Consider the following 22,131-nt stretch of genomic DNA (forward strand, 5'->3'; position numbering starts at 1 on the left):
TCACAGTACCACATGTCCTCAGGGGACACTCAAATGTCTCCCCATCCATAGATGCAGCCTGCTGAAACACTCCTTTCATGAGGGCAGCCTTTTCTTTTTTCTTGGTCACCAACGAATCCTGCCGACTATGCCAATTCTCTTGCCAATGGGTTTCAGCCCTGGGCAAGTTCATTATGGATTCAATGTGACCAAAGAAATTACAGTAGAATGTTCTTGGGATGAAAGGGTTATACCCAACTTTATTTCCATGGTGGCAGGTCAATCACTAGAATCCTGTTCACTCAGAGTGAGTCTGCATGCAGCAAGCCTGTCTTTGTATCTGGGCCTCTCTGCCCGCACAGCCATCCCAGTCTCTGTCCTCAGCACTGCCACCACTACAGCCTCTGCTCTGCTCTCCTGCCACCTTGCAGCTGTACCACTGTGTCACCCAAGCCACTGGGCAGAGCTTTTTATATAGAGTCAATAATGATGCATTGCCCACACGTGTGTAGTGAGCTAGCCAACCAGGGTCAGGTGAGAATCCTGGCCACAGGAACCTTCACTTTGTCCACAATTAACTTCCCTATTTTATAGATGAGGAAATGTAGGTTCAGAGCTAAGAACTTGTAGCTGAAGAGTGGCAGAAAGGGGAGTTGTCTTGCCAATGGGTTTCAGCCCTGGGCAAGTTCACTATGGATTCAATGTGACCAAAGAAATGACAGTAAAACATTCTTGGGGTGAAAGGCCAATCACTAAAATCTTGTTCACTCAGAGTGAGTCTGCATGCAGCAAGCCGGTCTCTGCCTCAGGCCTCTCTGCCTGCACAGCTGTCCTCTGGGCCTCTCAGCCTGCACAGCCATCCTCTGGCTCTGTCCTCAGCACTGCCACCACTACAGCCTCTGCTCTGCTCTCCTGCAGCCTTACAGCCATGACACTGTGTCACCCAGAGCACAGGGCAGGGCTCTTTATATAGAGTCAGTAATGATTCATTGCCCACATGTGTGTAGTGAGTTAGCCGACCAGGACCAGTTGAGAATCCTGACCACAGGAACCTTCATTTTTATCCACAGGAGTCTAGTCCTAGGCTGTCTGATTTAGGTGTGTAACTATATCACACACTGTAAAACCAGGCACATGATATTACTCCTACCATTTTTCTGACAGTCTCCTTCCTTGAATGACCTCAGACTTGTAGGAATTGGCTAAGAAAGTGGCATGGTTTTCATTTTACAGCTGTCTTGTGCTCAGTCTCAATGGGCCCTGCTGGGGTAGGAGCCAGGTGTATAATATACATGAGCATGAGCATAGGTGCCCTACCACCTCAGCTGAAGTCCTTCCTTTCTGCTGTCTTGCAGTGGGGCCCTTGCTCTCAGAAGAGGCTCCAGTCCCCTTCCTACTACTGGAACTAGGGAATGTTTTTTGGTACTGGCACATCACCAGCTTGGTACTGAGTGGGCCTCATTATTCCCTTCTGCTCTGATGGCAGACAAGTGCACCCCCTCTTTCTGAACCTGAATCTTCCACTCCCTTCACCCAGGAGCCCGGCAGCAGAACTTACCTTCTGCTTTGGCCTGTGTCTTGAGCTCCTGTTCCAATGAGCCGGCTGGGTCCCCAGCACTCTGAGAACACTGAGCCCACTTGGTGCTCACTAGGTGGTGGTGTAGCAAGACCTGCCTGTGGCTGTGGACTGACCCCGCAGCCTAGTGGCATCTGAAGGCTCCAACTGGAAAGACCAGGCCACCCTTCTGTCAAGACCAACCAGTAGAACTCCTTGTCTTCTCACCTTGGATGCCCTATGTGTATCTTGGCCTGAGGGTTTCAGCCCTGGGCAAGTTATCTATGGATTTGGTGAGACTGAGAATGACAATAGACCATTCTTGGGGTAAAAGAGTTTATACCCAGCTTTATTCTCCCAGCAGCAGGTTGAACACTAGAATCATGTCTGTATCTAGCAGTCTGCAGGTCTGTAATCCACCTCTGTCTCTGCCTTTTCCCAGAGCACTGGGCAGAGCTCTTTATACAGTGACTCAGTCAATAATAGCTCATTGTCTAGGGATGTGGGGAACCGAGGCCTAGCAGTAGGCCAATTACATCATCAAGTAGTTTAGGGTCAGGTGAGGATCCTGGCCATAGGAACTTCCATTTTCCCCACATGTGTTAGAGCAAGTTTTGATTGGAGACTGAATGGGAGGGAAATGTGAGGTCTTCAGAGACAGAGGGCTCTACTCTAGCACCTCTCTAGATATGTCTGTTTTCCTTTTTACCCCATGTTTTGGGACCTCAGTTTAGGAGATGAGAGAATTTTAATTTTCACCAGGTCAGTCTTTTTTTGCAAATAGTGCTGGGATCCTGGATTCTTCCCATCCAGGTACTTATATACTAGAGTGACTCTTTCAGGTACTTATATACTAGAGTGACTCATGAAAGAGGGGTAGAAGGACACAGCTGAGCACAAAACTCTGATTTCAAAATGACCTTGGGGTAAGAGGGCCCACTCTACTCATCTGAATAGAGAACTTTTTAAAGAAGGGTCACCTGAGGGAATAGGATGCACTACCTCTAGTTTCTGAAGGCCTGTTAGGTGGCCCAGGGAGCCTTGTCCTGCGTATCCAAGAGAGCAGAAATGAATGTTGGCAAGGAGGCAGGTTTCAGTTCCCTCTCATTAAGAATCCCGCAGCCCTCACCCCCCAGAGCTCTACCAGAGGGAAGGCACTGGCTGGGGATGGTGAGTGCTCCACAGACAGAGGTGTTCATAGGCTGGACAGCTCCCCGACAGGATCCTGTCCAAAGGATTTCTGGATTTAGTGGAATGCTGAACTAGGTGCTCTGAGGGGTCTTCCTACTCAAGGTTATGCAGCCATGCGGGTCTTCCTTAAAGTGTCAGGTCGCGAAGAAGAAAGGCGCCAAAAGGCGGGAACAGATGACTCTATTTCTGCCCCCCACCCCAGGGGGCCCACTTTCGAGTAGCAGCAGCTCCGGAGAGACCCCTGCCTCCCTCTCGGGTCCCCTAGCCTGGGAAAGGGTTCGGGACCCTGGAAGGGGACCGGGATGGCGGGCATGCTCATTGGCTGCGGGGCGCCATGTGAACGGTGCCGATTGGTCGCCGGGAGGGAGGAGGAGGCGGTTTCCCGGGTAACGGGAGGGCAAGGAGCGGCTGCAGGCAGCGGCCGCGGCTGAGGAGCGCGGGCCGGAGCGCTGTGCGAGACCGACTGGAGGCGGCGGCTCCGCGAAGCCGCGTGGGCGCAGGTAGGAGCCCCTCACGCTGCGTTCCCGAGGCCGGGCTGGGCCGGGCTGCCCGGCGCCAGGAGCGGCCGCGGAAAGTTTGCCGCTCAACGGGACGAGCAGAGAAGAGAGGACTTGGGGATGCTCTGTGCCGGACTCCGGGGCCCGGGGGCCGGGCAGGGCGGGGACTGCGGATGGGGAGAGGGCTGGCCCCGCGCGAACGGCGTGGGGAGCACTCCTCGGTTTCCAGACTCTGAGGAAGGTGGGGGCTTCCTTAGCCGCGGGGCCGCAGCACGGAGACCTGGCGGGCGGGCGCACAGCCTCCCGCGTACGCAGACGGGCCCTTGTTCAGAGATGCGCCGGGAAAGTCTTCCCCAGCAGATGCGGGCTGGGGCGCGCGGCACCGTGCTCGCAAGCGGTTCTGAGAGCTCCGGGGAACACTTTCCCTGGCCTCCTGCTACGCTGCTGCACACGCCCCCCTCCAGAGTGGGTGTGCGCTCTGGGTCTGCGTGCCTGAGGCTGGGTGTATCTCCTTGCGCATGTTCTTGTATTTCTGGGGGTCTTCTGTCTGTGTGTGTCTGTGCATTCCCCGTCTGCGTGATTGTATCTCTGGTTATATCCTCACGTCTGCGTTCCCCTCTGTGTTTGCTGTAGGCGTAGGTGTCTGTGAACGCCCTCTCTGGTGCTTGTGTCTGTTTATCGCTGTTTGTGGATCCTTCTGTCGGTGTCTCTATTATTTTCGTTTGTGTGTTTCCTCTCTGTGCGCTTGTCTGTGAGTCTGTATGTGTGTGTATGTTTTGTCTGTGCCTGTTTTCTAGCCATCGTCTCTAAATGTACCTGTTTGCGTGTGTCCCTATCTGGGTGGATGTGCATGCTTGTTTGTGATGTGAGCTTCTGTAGGTATGTGTGTGTGTGTGTGTGTGTGTGTGGTGAGTGCCCCTAAGTCTGCGTGTGTGCTTGTCTGGATCTCCGCGAGTGTCTCCTATGCTTGTGTCAGTCTGTGTCTGAGTCTCTTCACTGTGCCTGTGCATATCCGTGTTATGTGTGTGTGTGTGTGTGAGAGAGAGAGAGAGAGAGAGAGAGAGAGAGAGAGAGAGAGAGAGTGTGTGTGTGTGTGTGTGTGTGTATGCGCCCGCGCGTAGGTGGATCCGAGCGGGGGCAACTAGGCCGGGCCTCGCGTTTCCCTGGCGTTCTCTCCCACGCTCCGAGTAGCCGCTGGCGGAGGGGCGAGGGCGAGGGCGAGGGCGGCGGGAGGAAGGGGGCTCCTGAGCGCCGGGAGCCGAGGCGCCTCCCGGGCGTGCGCTCCGCTGCGCCGGCTCCTTTCTTGCCGGCCAAGAGACCCTGGCGGCAGCGGCCACAGCCCGCACCGCCCAGCGGGGGCATTAGTGACTTATTTTTGTGTGTGATCCTTTCTTTTCTTCGGTAGAGAGGCGGGAGCCCGCCCCACCCGTTCGCCGTGCGCAAATAAAGGCGAGGGTTGCCGGCTGGGTCAGCCCTCCCCAGCGGCCTAGCAGCGGCGGCCAGCTCGGCAGGCTCCCTAGGGGAGCAAAAAAGCCCCCGAATTAATAATTCAGCCCGGAAACCACCATGCCTCTTTGGATTTCTTTCCTATATCTTATATAACTTATTTATTGATTGATTAATGAAAGGCCAGGTTTCTAAGAAACTCCTCCGTTTCCCTTATTGGCACAGACGCCTAATTAAAAATGCTGTGTTGGTGAAGTGTTAATTAGACCATTGAAAGACGGATGCATCCTTCTTTCAGAAGCTTAACTCCCGTTTTAAGATGAAACAGGTCACGCTTCTCTTTCTCATTCCACCTGCCACCCCCGCACCCCCACCCACCTCGCCCCAGGTTTAGAAAAAGTTTCCCCAGTTTGGGAGCCATCTGGGGAAGGGAGGTTTTGGAGGGGTGCAGGAGCAGCTACAGAGATCTAGAGAAGTGAGAAGGCCAAAGGGGCTTTGCCCAGTTTTGAAAAGTTTGAAGAATTTAAGAAGGATGTTTCGCCAAAACATATAAAATGGGCTCCCAATTCCACACCTAGGCAGAAGGAAGGAGAACATTATACCTGGGAAGCCCTGGCTTATGACTTGTCTTGCACCTGGAATCCCTGAAATTTACCAGGGAGTGAGTTTTATTGCAGGAAGGAACCTCAGTGGACTTCTTGGAAGGGTGCCTCTACATCTGAGACTGGACCCTGTCCTGGCTCCCCATGTTCTGAGCTGTATGCACCTCTAGACCAGTCTTTAAATTTTTTTTCCCCCCTGGGGATTGCCCAGAGGGCAGTAGGATTGGGCAGATGTGGAGTGGGAAATGGAAGCTTTTTGGAGACTGTTTGCTCCAGGCAGGAGGAAGCCCTGGCAGTGTATCCAGGATGTCTTCAGTACCGCTTGTCTTCTGGACCTTAAGGAGAAGCCGGAGCTTACCCCACAATAACCCCCCACTCCCCCCCCACCATGTTATGGCACAATCTGGTCCAGCCTTCTCCTCTCTCCCCTTTCCCTTGCAGCTGCTCCTGGCCAACTTTTGGCACAGAGAAAAAAGGCTGCTGACATGGTGCTGCATTTAGGGATCAACACAGCAAACACGTTGACTTCTCAACAATCCAGTTAAATGTCCTGCCTTACAGTTCTTTTTTATTCAAGTATGTCTAAACTTCCTGAGATTTCTCTGGGCAGTGAGAAACCAGAGGACTAGCTTTATTTATGTCAGGACATGCTCTAATGAAGCCTGCCCCCTCACCCCGTCAGGAAGCAGATTGGATACTGCAGCCAGCTGACAGCAGCATCCTTGCTTCTCCCCTTTCTTGGGTACCCCCTCCCCACACTGGCTTCAGTGCCAGGACAGCAATGGTCCCAGAACTGGTGGAGACTGATTCCCAGAAAAAACAAAAGGCTTGCAGGAGGTGTTGAACATTCTCCCACTCCCTGCTGATGGGGAGGGATTTCTGCAGTGAGAACGTCTGTCCCCATGTGCAGTTGGGGCGTGTGCGCCGGCTGGCATGATTGGATGTGACAGGGTCTCACCCAGGAGAGGGCTCAGGCCTGATGCAGACTGCAGGGCTGTTATATATGCAGAGAGCCCAGAGCTCTGAAGCAGCATCTCTGGTCACCAAGTAAGAGATCCTTTTGGCACCTGTTTTCCTTTTATTATTATTCATGACGAGAGCCAGGAGCTGTGAAGAGTGTGGACTCTGGACTCAGGCTGCTTGTGAAAATCCAAGGAACCATGATCCTTCCAGAGAGGCATGGACATGAGCAAGGACTTTGAAGTCAGACTGGAGTTCAAATTCTAGCCCCAGAGCTTATTGGGTGATGTTAAGCAATTTATCTGACTTCCTTATCTTCAGTTGTCTCATCTCTAAACCAGGGCCTAAGAATCCCTAACTGGAGCCAGGTAAGTGGTATACAGCAAGCCCTTGATAGAGGTGTTGTTGAATGAATGAATACGTAAGGTAGGAGAACGCACCTTACCTGTAGTAAGCATTCAATGTGTATTAGCAGCTGTTATCACCTACTCTGAAAATAGGTGATCTTGATCTTTCCACTTTTACATGCTATCATTATCCCTACTTTATAGATGAGTACACTGAGGCTCAGAGAGGTTAAGTTGCTTGCTCAAGGTCACATAATGAATTAAGTTGCAGAGCTGAGATTCAAACCTAGATCTGTCTGAGTCCTCTAGTTTGAGGTCTCGTTTAGATTCAGAAAAGAGTAATCCTTGGAGCTAATTTGCCAGTTTATTTGCATTGTGATCTGGAGCTGAAAAGAATGGACCTAAGGCTTCACCTTTGCCAGAGATCCTTGAAGGGGCTTTAGAGGTACTGGTGGTGGGCAACCCAAAGGCATGTGCCTTGCTCTGGAAGCTCAGCTATTGCCTTGCCCAGTGGAGGGCTTCACCCAGGCTGCCTCTAATATCAGCCACCCTTGGGTCTACGAGATATTCCTCTTCTGGACATTCTGCTCTTATTGATTATTGCCAAATTCTGAACATCTGTGACTTGGGAATTCACTTGCAGAAATCTGCTCTGGCTGAGTGTTTCATGTGGTCTGGACAAACCTTCAACCTTTCTGCACCTTCTCTCCCAAGAGAAGCATTTCTTCTCTTTCTCCTCACAAGCCTTTGTGGCTGAGTCCCTCTTATCCGCTTTTTAACCTGTTTTGGCGTTGAGCCGTGCGGAAGCCTTTTGTGATAAGGGATGGCTTCGGCCTCATTCCAAAGTGGCCACCGGTCAGGACAGCTGCAAGGGAGGGTCTGAGGGCTTCTGTCTGGTGCTTGCTGCAGCCGGATCTGGCCGCAGCTCTCCCGGAGGCTGGCGTGGCTTGAATTGTAGAATGGCTAGTGCGTTGATTAGAAATGTTGGCAAGAAACTAGTGCCTTTCAGTAAAGGGCTTTTTTGCCTTCTTTCTTTCCTGTTAGTGCTGGTGCTATGTATGAGAAGAGGCTTTCATAATTATTTATTGGTGCATCTTCATGGGGATTGTCACCTAGGTTCCCACCTCTCAGATGCCTTCATGGGAGGGCCCACCTCCCCGCCCCAAGCGAAGTGTTTTCCTTGGCGTGGAGGTCCCTCCTCCCTCCCTGTCCCTCTGAGCTTCTGTGACGTCAGCCAGGAGGTGACTGGGTGCTCTGCCTGCAGGTTCCAAGCCAGGGAACGCGGCTCTGCAGCGGAGTCGCCTTACAGCTGTCTGATGATCTGGGATGCTCTTTTTCACCTCTGCAGGGGACCCTGGTGTCTCACCTGCTGCTGGCTGCCTCTGCAGCTGTAACTGGGGGGGAATGTTGACGGCTGCTTGCTTCACAGACCACTGCTTCCCTGTCTCATCATATGTGGGTGCCTTATTCCTGTGATACTGCTGCTGTGCCCCTCGTAGGTTTGGAAGAGCTCATTTCCAGCTCTGGTGTGCTTATTTCCAGAACAGGGTCCTCTGTGTGTCTCTCACCAAGACATGAGGTCCCCTGATTGCTTGTCCATGGATGTGCTCGGAGCACTGAGGGGCTTGGAGGAAGGCTGCTGGCTGCTGCTTGGTTTGGGCTCCAGATGGTGGGCAAGACAGCCCAAACCTGTACTTCTTCACAAAAGACAAATCTGACTGTTGACTCTTTTTTCCTCAGGTATGGGTCTTACTTCATGAAGGAAGATGATGGCCTGGGAGGGAAGCAACCACTGTGATGAATGCTTGCAGGAACTGTGAGGGGCGGCTTTGTGAGCAGCATTTGTCGTGATTTATGGGAATCGGGGCGGCTGGAGAGGGATGTGGATGCTATCAGCTTGCTGGATTAAATGCCCATTTACATTGTTATTGGCATATAAATTTTCAATGCCAAGGAGACAGTGAGGGAAAGGATTTCTGGGGCAGTAATGTGGCACGTGCCCCAGGATATGGACTGGTCTTTGCCCACATCTGTCCTCTGGGCTCTCAGGAAGCCAGCCTCGGAACTAAAGTAAAACCTTAAGTCCCAGCTCTCATGATGTCCGCGGCAGCTGTCCTCATTGCTAAAGCAGCAATGGTGAGTGAGGTTCCCAGGTGGATTTTAAGAAGTCGGGGAGACCTTTGAAGAGGTCGTGTGGATTTCCTTGTCTGACAGGAGCTGTGTCTGGTGGCGTGCATGTATCACTTTTGCCAGGGTTACTTTCTTCCTCTGTGGATCTGGAAGCATTGCTGAAGGAGAGAGGGGATTTTATTCCTGGGAAATGGAATCGGTTTCTGAATCCAGCCAACAGCAGAAGAGAAAGCTGGTTACCCATGGACTGGAAGATCAAAAGAGGGTAAGTGGCATATCTTTGTCGCTTAGCTTATGGTGCTGAAACTGCTAAAAGTTATTCCAAGAACCCAGGTGGTCGTCAGAATGTTGTCCTTAAACTAGATTGTCTCTCTTTGCTTAAGGAGTCAGGGCCTCGGCTGCCAGGTCCTAGTGCTGGATGTGAAGCCTTGATTTAGTGGGCAAGGGGAGAGCGCAAGAAGGAAAAGCAAAATTCGATCCCAGGAGCCAGAAAAGCAAAGATTGTAATCTCGGGGAGTTAACAAAAAGAGTTGGTGTTCTCTAAGTCAAATATGAGCTGATTTGTACTGAGGCCACCTTTGGGATTTACACACTCTTAGCACCTTTTGGAAATGGTGCTCCTGATAGCCGTGGTTTGGAGTTATTCTCTATGTGGTCTGCAGGCTCTGCGTTTATGGATCAAAAACACATCTTACTCCTCTCTGGCCCCATCTCTCTGTCTTGTCTGTGAGAATGTCACAGCCATTTAAGAAGACCCATTGAGTGCAGGTCATTTGCTGTCATCAGATTGAAAGCTGCAATCACCCAGGTCATGTGTCTACTATGAAAGTTCAACTTGTCTGTAAAAGCCAGGCATGTTCAGGAGTAGCATTGAGTTGAAGCTGTGTCTTCTTGCTCCCGGGATTGCTAAGAGCAGGGGGTGGCACAGGTTAAATACAGCTCAAGCAGAGCCAGAGTCTGTGTTAATCTGAAAATAATTTCTGATATTTCCTTGGAAATGTTTGGATTGTAGAAAAACTTTTGGTATTGTCTCAGTGTGGGGCAGAGTATCCCTTGTCTTTATGAGTCTCAAAGATAATCTCTTCCTGATATGAAATACATGTGTGGTGAAAACTAACCTTACAACTCTTGCCTTTAATTTCAGATGGCTTTGTGTGTGTGTGTGTGTGTGTGTGTGTGTGTGTGTGTGTGTGTGTGCGCACACATGCATGCAGGGTGGGGGGTCGCATGTGAAGGATTTTGTATGGAGTTTTGCTCTGATTCTTTAAGGATCAAAATAAGTGAAAGCAAACTACATTTTAAATACACAAATACCGACTCCATTCCTAAAAAAAGGATTTCCTCTCCTGAAACTGCACTTACCATAATGCAGGAAGAATGCCCACTATCTTAGGTGCCTAGAAAGTGAGATTTGTTTTGTGGTATTTGATTTATTCAGTGTATAACCTACTAGATCTCTCTGCTCCTATTTCTGTAGGAGCTTTCTGGGAGACAGGAGGAAAGTCGATAATTGTGGTAAGCCTGGGATTGACTGCATTTTACTCAGTGTTAGCCAAGTTTGGTATCCAGACACTTAGTGGAGGAACATTTGGGACCTCTGACACTGTAGAAAATTTTAATTGGGCTGGTACACCAAGATCATATGCAATTAGGACGGCCTCTCCTTGGCTAGGTGTAGATGTCTGCATCTCCCATCTGTTCTTGGCTCTGGCTGTGTTGGGTCCACATGTACTACGAAGCCTCTGGATGTAGACTATAACCCCAAGTGAGGATCTGCGGCAGCTGGGGTAACATCAATTGGTCATGCTCAGCTGACATTCATTTTAACTTGAACTCTAGCCGTCATGGCAATTATTAAATTTATAATGATATATGTAAGATCCATTTTAATGACTCTCCATGCTTGAGTGAGCTCTTATTTGTGCTGGCAAAATAAGGCTTAATAGAGTATTACATTTCATCTCCTACTGAATTTTCCAGGCAATGGCTGAAACCTTGCTTAGTAGGAATTGGATTGTTTTTCGTGATAGGCGTCGTAAGCAAGTTCTGTATTGCTTGAGTTCTGGGCTTCTAGAAAGAAATAACTGCCACTGAAGCAGCTTTTGTTGGCAGTAGCAGCTTCTGTTGGTGTGTACATGTGTGTGTTTGTGGGTAAACACACACCCCATTTTGTCAAGTGTGAAGCTAAACAAGCCTTCCGGCGTGCAGCCTGGAATGTCTTGTCCACGGAGCTGAAAGGCAACTCTCTACAGTGTTTTGGCTCAGATATCTCTGGTGAGCTGAAAACTCCTCTTCAGGGGGGATTGGCTGAGAATCCAACAAAGGCACAATCCAGGCATCTGCTGGGGGACTGGGAAGTCTCCACCAGCATGCTTAAGTTACCAAGTGTTCCCTGGCACCGGATCCCTGTGGTATTGTTGTCACTATGTGTGCATGTGTGTGTGTTCCGGGCAACACAATCATGCAGAGCTGGGGAGACAAGACAGAGAGAGAGTGGCTAGCTTCCATTTTGCTCTATTTCCTACTGTTCTGAGCAGCAGCAAAAGCCACTTTCTCTAGGGTTTGGTGGGTTTCATGTACTTCCCTGTAGCTTGGTGCTTGTTTGGAGTTGCATATGGATGGAGCAGCTAGCTCAGGGATCCTCTGAGATCTGGCTCTTTGTGGGTATTTGCCTGTGCTTTCTACACTGAAGAGTGCCATGAGTTGTGGACCCAGGAAGCTGGATTGAAATGCCCATTGTGCTGTGTGCTAGCTGTGCAACCCTGGGAAAGCTACTTAACTATTCTGATCTTTAGATCTATACATTTAGATTCTATGATGGTATTTCATTACTGGGATAGTATTAAAATTAATTGAAATAAAGCTGGTAAGGAATTTGGTGCTTGGTAATTACTTAAGAAATGTTCTATATATTCTTGGGACAGTTTGCAATGTAGGATTTCTTTTTCACCTCTTGTTCTTCGAGGACTGCATGAGATTTTCTTTTACATCTTTAAAAAAAGTCAAGTAATACATACTTTTACACATTCAAACACTATAGAAGAATATAGTGTGTGAATTCCTGTTTTCTCTAATTCTGCCCAGCAGTGACTTCTATCAGCAGTTTGGTGTATGTCATTCCTGAGTAATTTTTGGCTTGTGTTTCTTAATAAAATTGAAATTGCACCATACATATTCTCAAGAAACTTGCCTTTTCTCTTAATATAGTATGGCTCTGTCTGAGTCATTATATACACACCTACCTCATGCCTTTAGTGACTTAATAGAGTTCTACTGTAAAAGGTGCCAACATTTATTTAACTAATCCCTTCTAGATGGGCATTTGGTTTGTTTCCAGGTTTTTGTTTTTGCTCTGTGATTTTTTTTTTGTTATTACAAAATTCCTTTATTCGTCTGTTCAGCTAGTATTTATAAAGTTGCTTCCATGTGCCAAGCACCATTCTAGAAACCAGGTATAAACAATTCAGACAAGGTCTTTTCTTTCCTGAAGCTTACATTTTAGAGCAGCAATGATGGAAATGTATTCATGCACTGTAGAAATTAGTAGCCTCTAGCCATTTCTGGCCATGAAGCACTTGAAATGTGGCTAGTGGGGCTGAGGGCCTCAATTTTAAATCTCATTTAATTTTAATTAATTTAAACTGAAATAGATACATGCAACTAGCAGCTTCTGGGTTGGAAAGTACCTCTCTGAATAGTAAACAACAGTCAAATAACTGCACCACCTATTTGAAGAAAATGCAAAATGCTCTAAAGGATGTATAAATGGCATAATGGTATAATGTGCAAGGGAGGGGTACATTTCATATTTATAACCATTTCCTTTTTAATGAAGGTATAGCTTACATCCAGTAAAGTGCATGCTTCTTAAGTTTATCACTCAAAGAACTTTTATACCTGTTATACACCTGTGCAGCCACCACACAGATCAAGATGTAGGCCAATTCTTGTACCCAAAAGAGTGCCTTTTAGTTGATTGTAAGGGGAGGCCCCCTTAAGGAAGTGTCTTTTGAGCAGAGACCTTAATGATGAGAAGCAGCTGGCCATGGGAAGATCAGACAGCTGACTTCAGATGTGAACATGCTCACTGTCACCAGGCAGCAGGTGATGGGTGCCATTCAGAACTCCCCCTTTGGTGACTTATCTTGGTGCTCATTATGAACAGTAGCTCCCCAAGCATCCCTAGCACTTGTCAAATTCAAATTTTGTGCTGAAGTTGGGAAAAGTCTAGAGAGGCATAGGGCTGTAAATTGCCATGGAGAGAAATCCTGTGAGGTCAGTATCATTCAGTACTCTAAGAACCCACTTAACCAGCATAGATGGGAGAAGAAAAATTTCTCTGACAGCACCTATTGTTCAGTCAAGAGAATGACTCTTTGCTTTTTCTCTACTCTTCCTTAGAAGTTTGTCCTTCACATACAGAGCTTTCCCACAGAGGATGAACACTGTAAAATGGGAATTGTTCAAGGGTTTTTAAGATACTTGCTGAGTGAGTGGTGACAAAGATGTGTTCGTTTGGATATTCTCTTGGCTGTCAACTTCTCAGCATAGAAATTTGCTGGAGACAGTGTTTTGAAAATGACTTTGGAGAAGGTGAACTTGAGCTTAGTGTAATTAAAATTTCCAGGGTTGGCTGAACTGCTCTTGATTGCCAAATCCACCCTGCCAAGGGGAATAGTTATCACACTTGCCCATCAGCTTCTCTTCGTTTTTATCAGTGCCATTCCCAACTTACCTGTCACCTGTGGTTGCAACTGAGAATCATTTGACCCCCTCTCTGCCTTCCTAAATCTAGTATGTTTTCATACAGGCACCAGCCATACTTCTATGCCATAGTGTATCTGACAGCTGTCACTTCTTTCTCATCTCACTGCCACTACCCTAGTTTCAGGTCCAGCAATTCTTGTCAGGCTGGTGGCATAGCCTTCTGGCTGGCTCTCCTGTTTCTGCTTTTCCTTCAGTCCATCCTCTGCTTCTGGCCAGATCATTCTTCCTGGAGTTCAGCTGTTACCATCCTAATCAGTGAATCTGGCTGTGTCCTCAAAAGACACCCTCTCTAGCCCCTGGCCCTTTATGCTTTGCCCAACTTCTAGGCTATAAAGGGTAAAAACTCAAGTCTCATTGGCATCTTGTTGACCTCAGCTTCAAGCCTGGAAATGTTCTGTAATGTCCCTGAGCTGTGTCCCCAGTGGACTTACTTACGTAGATTATAAGGTGCTTAGCACTGTGCCTGTGACATAGAAAGTAATCAATAAGTGGCAATTGCTGTGACTATTAGAGTCTCATTCTCTCTTACCCAAATCCTCTCCTTGCTAAACTCTAGTTGCTGTTTCATGAACAACCTTCACATTTCCCCCCTTTTCTGACTTTGCTTATGCCTTGTGCCCACCGGGACACCCCTAATCCACCCTCCATGAAGAATGGGGCCTCCTCATGTTTCTGTATCTTGCTCCAGTGCAGCTGGGGTAGCAGTTCGCCATATTCTTCTATGGCCCAGATGTTTTCCCACATGTCACACCCCTGAACCAGATTGTTGGCTCATTGAAGAAGGAACTGGTCTTGTCCATCTCTGTATCCCCTGGCTCACACTAGGCCCCAGTAAATATTGGTTGAATGAATGTTACTTATTGTTTTGAGAACCCTCTTTCCCTGTGGTCCTGGATCTAATCTTCCAAAATGACTGTTTTAATATGTTGTCCACTGTTACAGAAAAAAGAGGAAGAAGTGAGATTCAAGAGATGGTGAAGAGTTCTCTGCAGTGATTGATACATTTGATTAAGGGAGGCTAGATTGAGTCCATGGAGTGGATTTGAAGAAGTGGCATATTGAAGCAATGATTTGAAGGAAGAAATAGGAGAATGAGGTTGGTGCCTAGTCACTGGACTGATGGAGAGGGATGATGTTGCCAAACTTCAGCACATCAGTCTGGAGGGGACATGCAGAGTGACGTGGAGTCATGACACCTTCTCACGCTTCTCACGACAGAAGTCCTCTTTCACCTGGTTTGCACCAGTAGAAGCAGAGCAGTTGTTATTTATTTTTTTTCAAACAAAGAAGGAAAGACATGTGTATTTCAAGGTAATTTTCTCAAACACACATGAATCACAGATTTGGTCAATTTTCCAAAAATAAGATAAAAAATTAGATTAATAGGCTAAGAATCGGGAAAGTAACTAACATATTGAACAACTGCTATGTACCAGAGAGTGTACCTGGCACTCCTTTTGTCTCTTTTAGATCTTCCCCATGCCCTTGATGTAGATGTTATTAACCCATTTTACAGATGTAATCGCTGTGATTAAGGGACTTCACCAAGGTTCCACAACTTATTTTATCTTTTAGAATCCAACACCTGTAATTTTACCTTGCCATTAGGATTATATCCCTAAATTTTTAAAGTGAATTTTACTTTTAAAATAGTTTCTTTCAGCTTCCTTGCAGTTGTATGCATGTATACACATTGACACACATGCATACTCCCAGCGTGATTTGCCTATGTAACATATTACAGGTGTTTGTTCATCTGGGAACTATGTCCATATCATTCATCAAATCAGGGCTACATGCCAACCCCTCCCCAAGGTCCGTCACGGGCTGTGGTGAGGGTGATCTGAGTTAAAGGAATTCTCCTATGCTGTAGTGATCTGACTCTGAGGTGCTGACGGGATGGCTAGGGATGTGGACAGATGGATGCTCACCTGTCAGGTGAGGATACAGCTCTAGCCAGAGCTAAGTTCTTCACAGATGAGCTGAAATGCTTCCACTTTTACTGCAGCCGCTGCCCCTTCGGAGCCAGAGGTGGCTGCGGTTATAAGTTGATCTTCGTCCTGACAGCTGCCTGCCTGGATGGCCTGCCTGTCTTTCTGGCATGAATGGGGAGGGTGTTAACTAAATGCTCAGGGGATGGACACTGAGGATCTACCACAGCACATTTCACATGCCATTGAAGAAGGATGGAAAGAGACTAGCCAGATGCAACTCAATTCAGTGTTTGATTCAGTAAGCACTACCCAGGCATAGGAGAAATGAGAACAGCGAGGGGATCAGGCCAGTATCTGCCTTCCTTACAACAGAGAGAAGCTAAAACATTACAAGACCAGTCTCATTCATTCATTCATTCATCACACATTTATTTACTGAGTTTCTGCTGTATGCCAGCCAGCCCCACATAAGATACTGGGGTCATAATTATGAGCTTAGATACTGTCCCTAATCTCTTGGCCTCTCCAGTGTATTGGAGGATCAGTTCAACCAGCAGTGACAGTGACATTAGGGAAATGTCTGTCTGGTTTGCAGAGTCAGGGGAGGCTTCCCTGGAGGGGGTGGGACTTGAGTTCTGCCTATAGGGGCCTAGGGAGAATCAAACTGGAGGGAGGACTAAGTAAGCAGCTCACATGGTGGACTGAAGTGTGTCCCTCAAATTCATATGTTGAAAGCCTAGCTCCCAGTGTGACTGTGTTTGGATATGGGGCCTTTAAGGAGGTCATTTAGGTTAAATGAGGCCATGATGGTGGGACCCTAATCCAGTGTGACTGGTGGTCCTTGTAAGAAGAGGAAGAGACACCAGGGATGTATGTGCACAGAAGAAAGGCCATGTGCGGACATGTAGAAGGCAGCTGTCTGCAAGCCACCGAGAGGGGCCTCAGGAGAAACCAAACTTGCTTATACTGTGATCTTGGACTTCCAACCACTAGAACTGTGAGCAAATACATTTCTGTTGTTTAAGCCTAGCAGTGTGTGGTGTTTTGTTATAGCTGCCCTAGCAAATGAAATACTGGTGCACAGTGAGAGAGATTTGGCTAAAGGTATTTTGCCTGCAACAACCCAGACTGTAAGCTCTCTGAGGGCAGACACTAGGCCTGTTCCCCAACACCCAGCACACTGCCTGATGCTTGACAGGTGTTTTGTAAATACTGGCTGAGTGAGCTTATGCATGAGTGAAAAGGATGAGGAAAGGGAATGGAGAGACTGCACAGCCTGTGTGAACAGCTGGGATTTTATCTCATAGACGTTGAGAAACATTAGGGAAGAACTTGAAGGTCATGCTTGGGAAGATTTCAGGGGGAGTTTGGGGTGGGTGGGGAGGGGTGAGGGCAGCAGTATAGGTGAGAGCTGGAATGAGAGAGCACAGTAGCAATGCAGGCATCTAGTGATAAGCTTTCACTCTGGGGCTAACGGGAGGGAAAAATGAGCACAGATACAAGGAAATAGAATCAGAGGGATTGAATTTGGTCATCACCTGGATCTGATCTGGTTGACTCATTTCCCAGGTGGCATGAATCCAGATGGCTCCAAGGTCAGAGGCTCCCCTCTGTGTTTGGTAGAACGGTGTCTACTATCCCAGTGACACAGTAGGTCATGACTGTCTAAGGCTCCCAGGATGCGCTGTGGTCCCCTGCACCAGTCACGACAGAGCAGTTGCTGCTGTCCCCATTTGCTGGGTGAGGTAGCTGTGGCACGACCAGGCCAGGTGTCCTGCCCAAGGTCACACAACCTGTTAATAACCAGATGGCACTGAAGATCTCCAGTCTTCTCCTCCTCCGGTTGAGGGTCACTTTCTAGGGAATAAAATTGCCTTCCTCAATCAGCAGAAATGAATGATGATGTTATTTTAGCCTAGTTTTCAGTGGGAAGGAATGGCATTTTTTGGATTCAATTTTAAAGATACTAGAAAAGTTAGGTCATTTTTTTGGTCCTTTAGGTGCTAGAAATTGAGCAGTAATCCAGGTACCTCTTTCATGGCCATTCCCATTTATTTGAAAGATTTGTATAGATGGCATGAGGACAGCTCTAAACAGAAATAAAATGGATTTTCTTCAGCCTTCCAGCTCTGTCCCAGACTGATTTCCAGAAACCAAATTACTAAGTCCTCAGCCCAAAGGAGGGCTGCCATTTCATAAGGAAGCATATGTAGTGCCTGCTTCCTAGCTGGTATCCTGTGTAGGTATCTCTGGGTTGGCATATTTGTTAAAGCCCTTTTGCTAACTTCCTTTAAACTTCTCTTTTTCCTATTGGTCTGTGCTCTTTCATCATTCCTCTCTTAAACCGTCCAAAGTGTGGTTTTAAATGGGAAGGAAGAGAGTAGCAATGCCACGTAGGTTGTTCGGCATTTGTTAATAATGTAATTTTGATGCCTTATTATGTTGGATCATTTATTTATCCTTTTAGCCTCTGCTTCTTTGTCTTGAACATTAGGATGACAATAGTAAAACCTTTGGTGAGGATTATGAGACAGAATGCACTTGAAGTATTTACCATAGCTCTTAGCCCACATTGAAGTATTAGATGATCTCTATTATAATTCTTAAATGATTCCCTTTCTCCATTTGGCAAAATCCTTTAAGTGGAATATTTGGGGGATAAAGGAGGGTCTGGGGGAGCTTGAGTGGCTGCTAGTTCATTTGAGTTTACTCAGTTAACTGATAGTCACATAAAATTCCTTTTAGTTTAAACATTTGTTTCTTCCTAAAAGAAAGTTGGCTTTTCTGTTTTAGAGGTACAGTCAATGTAAACTATCACATCTTCCTTTGTGTAGTAACCCTGGAGGAAGTGCTTTGACTTCATTCCACACATTAAATTACAATTTACAGGAATCTGCTATGTAGACATCAGGCTTAACCTTTTGTATGATTCTAAACACCTCCCTGCAAATTGGATTTTGGCTTGAATATGTTTTGTAAATTTCATTTATTACACATTGTGGCATCCCCTAAAACCACCAGGAAAAAACTCCTGTTTACCTAGGGGTGAGGTCCAATTAATCAAGGATTTCCAAGTCACGTCCCGGTCTACTTTGCTCCTGAAATTCGATCAGATTCTGTCATCCATGACTGAGGTTTGAATCCAAATAGTGACATCTCTGACTCCCATCCTCGGGGCATTAATTTTTAATCTTCCTTCGCTTTGGGATAATTAGAAAGAGAGGAATGTGGAGGTTGGGAAGAGAAACAGAGTGGATGTTTTTACAATGCAGCCTCTTTGCAATAGAGGATGTTTTGCATTTGCATTCCCAGTTCACTGGGGTTGGCGGGTATGGAGCAGAGGCAAGGACTGGGACTGGGGCAGGTGGCTGATGGGACCAGAGAGGTGGTTCCTGATGTGGGAACTGGGGATCACTTGGGTGCTGAGCCAGAGCTATGTAACTGTATGTGTTAGAGATGGAGGTTGAGAAATATGCTTGGGGGTATGTTCCTGGGACTTTCTCCCTTGGCTAAGCTGAGTAAGTACAGACAAAGTCACTCCAAGCCTTGTCCATCTCCTACATCCACACTCCCTTGAACCTCTGTGGTCACAGTGGGACTTAGGGACAGGACTCAACATCTGGATTACAAGAAGCAGAATCCTATGTCTTTCATCCCTTGTGAAGTGGTCCCAGAGGTGCCAAACTGGACAAGTGGGAATGTGGTGCCTTTATGTTTGGAATCCAGGTTTTTGCTAACTTCTTAGGTAGGCGAGTGAGGTTCCTTTAGCACTCCTGCCAAAGGGTAGAATGTAGATGAGAGACTCCTTCAGAGTGTGTGATTCTAAGTTTAAATTAAAATATTTCTATCTCTTTTTTCACTGACATAATTAGAAAATACAATAAGCAAAAACCCCTAATGACATAGGAAAATCTTCTTGAAAGCTAAAAAGTAGAACAAAGAATTATAGTTCTTATATCTTATACATCTAACTTATATAAACCTGTATTGAATTAATTGCCTCAAGTTTCTCTTCCCTAACCATTCAGTTTTATGTTTATTTCTATGTTCCTAACACATATTACATTGCTTGCCATATTGTAGATGGTCAGTACAAATTTGTTCAATGGAATGAAAGCCAACATTCTCCATGGTGGTGGGGGTAAAAGGGAAAGTCGTGCTGTCCTCTGTCTGAGCTGGACTTGGTGACAAGAGCTGTACGATCTTAGAAAGGAGATTTTAACTGATTTTATGATGGGAGAGAAGGTATCTGGGGGGACTGCTTCGATGTGAATGTCCTGAATATGTGTGTCTTTATGCGTGTGGGGTTTAGCTGCAAAGACCCAGTCTTATTATTGTGAATCTATTATTCCCTTCCCTCCCCCCAGCAGAGATGTGCTTTTTTCCTGTGAGTTTCCATGGGTGACAGGTGACCTGGAAGGTCATTTCACTGATGTCTGCCTGAGCGCATCATTTGGAGGTGAGATTAGAGGCAAGAACAGTGGTTCAGATGTACCCAAAAGGGGATGTTCTGCATAAATCAGTGCAAAGTATGCCCTTACATGTTGCAGCACAATGGGACAAATTATGAGAGCAAGTAATGGGGAGTCAAGCATGGAGACAGTGTCCCATTGAATGTTCTGAAATAGAGACAAATGATGTTGTCTCTTTGTGGTAGTCAAATGATGTGGTAGTCAAATGATGTGGTGACAAATGATGGTAGTCATTGATTAGAAATGCTTGGGCTCGCTGGGGCTCTTCTACCCAGAAGAGAAGGTGTGTGATGTTAGGTGTATAGTGTTATTCTTCCAGATGATTCTTGCAGAGAGATGGGATAACATTCAAGAGAAACAGCTTTGTGCAAAGAGGCACTGATTAAAGTTTGTCCTGTGAGTGTCAGCCAGGGTGGTTTGATCCTGGTATGATCCAGTGACTCCCCTTGATCCATTAGACCACAGGCCCCTGTTGTGGTTTAGATTATTATTCCATAAATAGTCATTTCCCACTTGTTTACATCCCCACGAGAGGAGGATCTATTCCTGGGCATGGTCAGTGACCTGCTTGACCAGTGAAGTGTGGATGGAAGTTCTGTGTGCCAGTTCCAAGCCTAGGCCTTAAGAGGCATTATTTGTTTTGACTTGAACTTCTGGGAGCTTCTGATTTCCACTGTCAGAAGACCATGTTGCCATTCCATCCTGTGTCTCAGAAACCCATGGGAGAGACTTGAAGCTAAGGTGCCTAGCAAACATGAAGACCTGGGAGTGGAGCTAAATGCTTATTTGTGTATGCCCCTGAGATTCGTTTGGTTGTTGTCATGCAGCAAATGCTAACCAATACACCCTGGAATCATAGAGGCCTTTACTGGGCAAAGCAGGTTTGTCTTATGTGATGGTTAATATTTACCTCATAATACAGTTGACAGAAAGTAATTTGATGTAGGGCTTCTCAAAGTTTGGTTAGAGCACTTGTATCACAATTACCTGAAAAATCTTCCCTGGTCCATACCCAAACAATTAGAGAATCTGGGGTTAGGGCCCAGGAAGCTGCATGTTAAATATACATTCCAGTGATCCTAATGTATACTGAAGTGTAAGGTTTCCTTTCACAATGGATTAAAACCTGCCACTACCTCTGTTAACACCCAAATCTGGGGTCTGCAGGAACAGGTTGGTGGAAAAGGATTTTTTAAATTGTAAAGAGTTTCACTTAAGTCCCGTAGGAAAAAAAGAGGTTTGTTTGTTAACAGAAAGGATGCCTGTGCTTAGGAACTCAGAGGAATGTAAAGAACCAGACTTCAGGGAAGGGCAGGAAATGAGACCACTCCAGGTTCTGGCCACACATTCCTCCCTCGCTCTCAGACCTCTTCTCTGCCTCTCTTCGTGCATCTGTTCCTTTCTCTTCTTCCTAGCACCCTCTGTTGCTGCTGCTTGTAGTTTCTTTATTTTTCCTTTTAACTTCTGTCCACCCTTGCCTCTGTCCACCATCGCTACCACTGTTCACTGAGAACTTCTCTCTGTTTCTTAGTTCAGAGTCATAAAACAATGTGATCAGCCCGCCTCATCTTGTCCAGCTTAGAATCAAGCCCAGAGAAGCAGATCAGCCTCAACTGGCCACTTGTGAGTTATGTGTCTATTCCTGGGCCTGTCAACTGTGCTGTGGTGGGTGGGGTCAGATGGGCTAGAACCTAGCCTTTGAAGGTAGATTATTCCAGAAGGAAGTGTCAGTGATTGGCCACCTCTATTCTATTGGATAGAATTTGATGGAAAGAGGAGAAGGGGTCATTCTCTGGGTGGATGGTCAGGGGAATGATGGAATCATCTGCTAAATGTTTGTCTTTCTCACTAGCTCACAGCCCAACACAGCAACCAGGCATTACATGAATAATGAAACAAAAATCTACTTAGATAACACAAATTAACAAATGGAATATACCAGGGAAGATGGAGCTTTCCACAGCGGAAAACAGGAAGCCAAATGGCAAGGTGGAAAGAACTCTGGCAATTAGAACAATCTGGGTTTTGATCCCTGCCACAGAAGGTACTGGCTTTTTGATGTTGGGCAGTACTCTGAGCCTCACTGTCTATAATATGTGGACACTAAAAGTTTCTACCTCACAGGTGATATTAAGTGAGATAATGTATATAAAGTACTTGGCACAGCTCCTCGTGTATGTATGGCATTAGTGCTGGCCAAAAGTGAGATCTCTTTATCTGTCTCTGGGCTCATTCTAAGCTGTGAGAAATT

At 46.8% G+C, this 22,131-nt stretch overlaps 1 protein-coding gene across 1 annotated transcript in view; it reads left to right on the forward strand.

Moving 5' to 3' along the window:
* The first annotated feature begins 3,142 nt into the window (after nucleotides 1–3,142).
* NAV2 (neuron navigator 2) overlaps nucleotides 3,143–22,131 on the forward strand; it is a 703,917-nt gene continuing 684,928 nt past the window's right edge. Inside the window, exons 1-2 of the mRNA XM_073216317.1 lie at nucleotides 3,143–3,225; nucleotides 8,318–8,972. Coding sequence (XP_073072418.1) covers nucleotides 8,898–8,972 — 75 coding nt within the window. The 5' untranslated portion in view covers nucleotides 3,143–3,225; nucleotides 8,318–8,897. The remainder of the gene's footprint in view (nucleotides 3,226–8,317; nucleotides 8,973–22,131) is intronic.

This window comes from Manis javanica, chromosome 11, assembly GCF_040802235.1.
Source record: "Manis javanica isolate MJ-LG chromosome 11, MJ_LKY, whole genome shotgun sequence".
NCBI classification, from domain to species: Eukaryota; Metazoa; Chordata; class Mammalia; order Pholidota; family Manidae; genus Manis; species Manis javanica.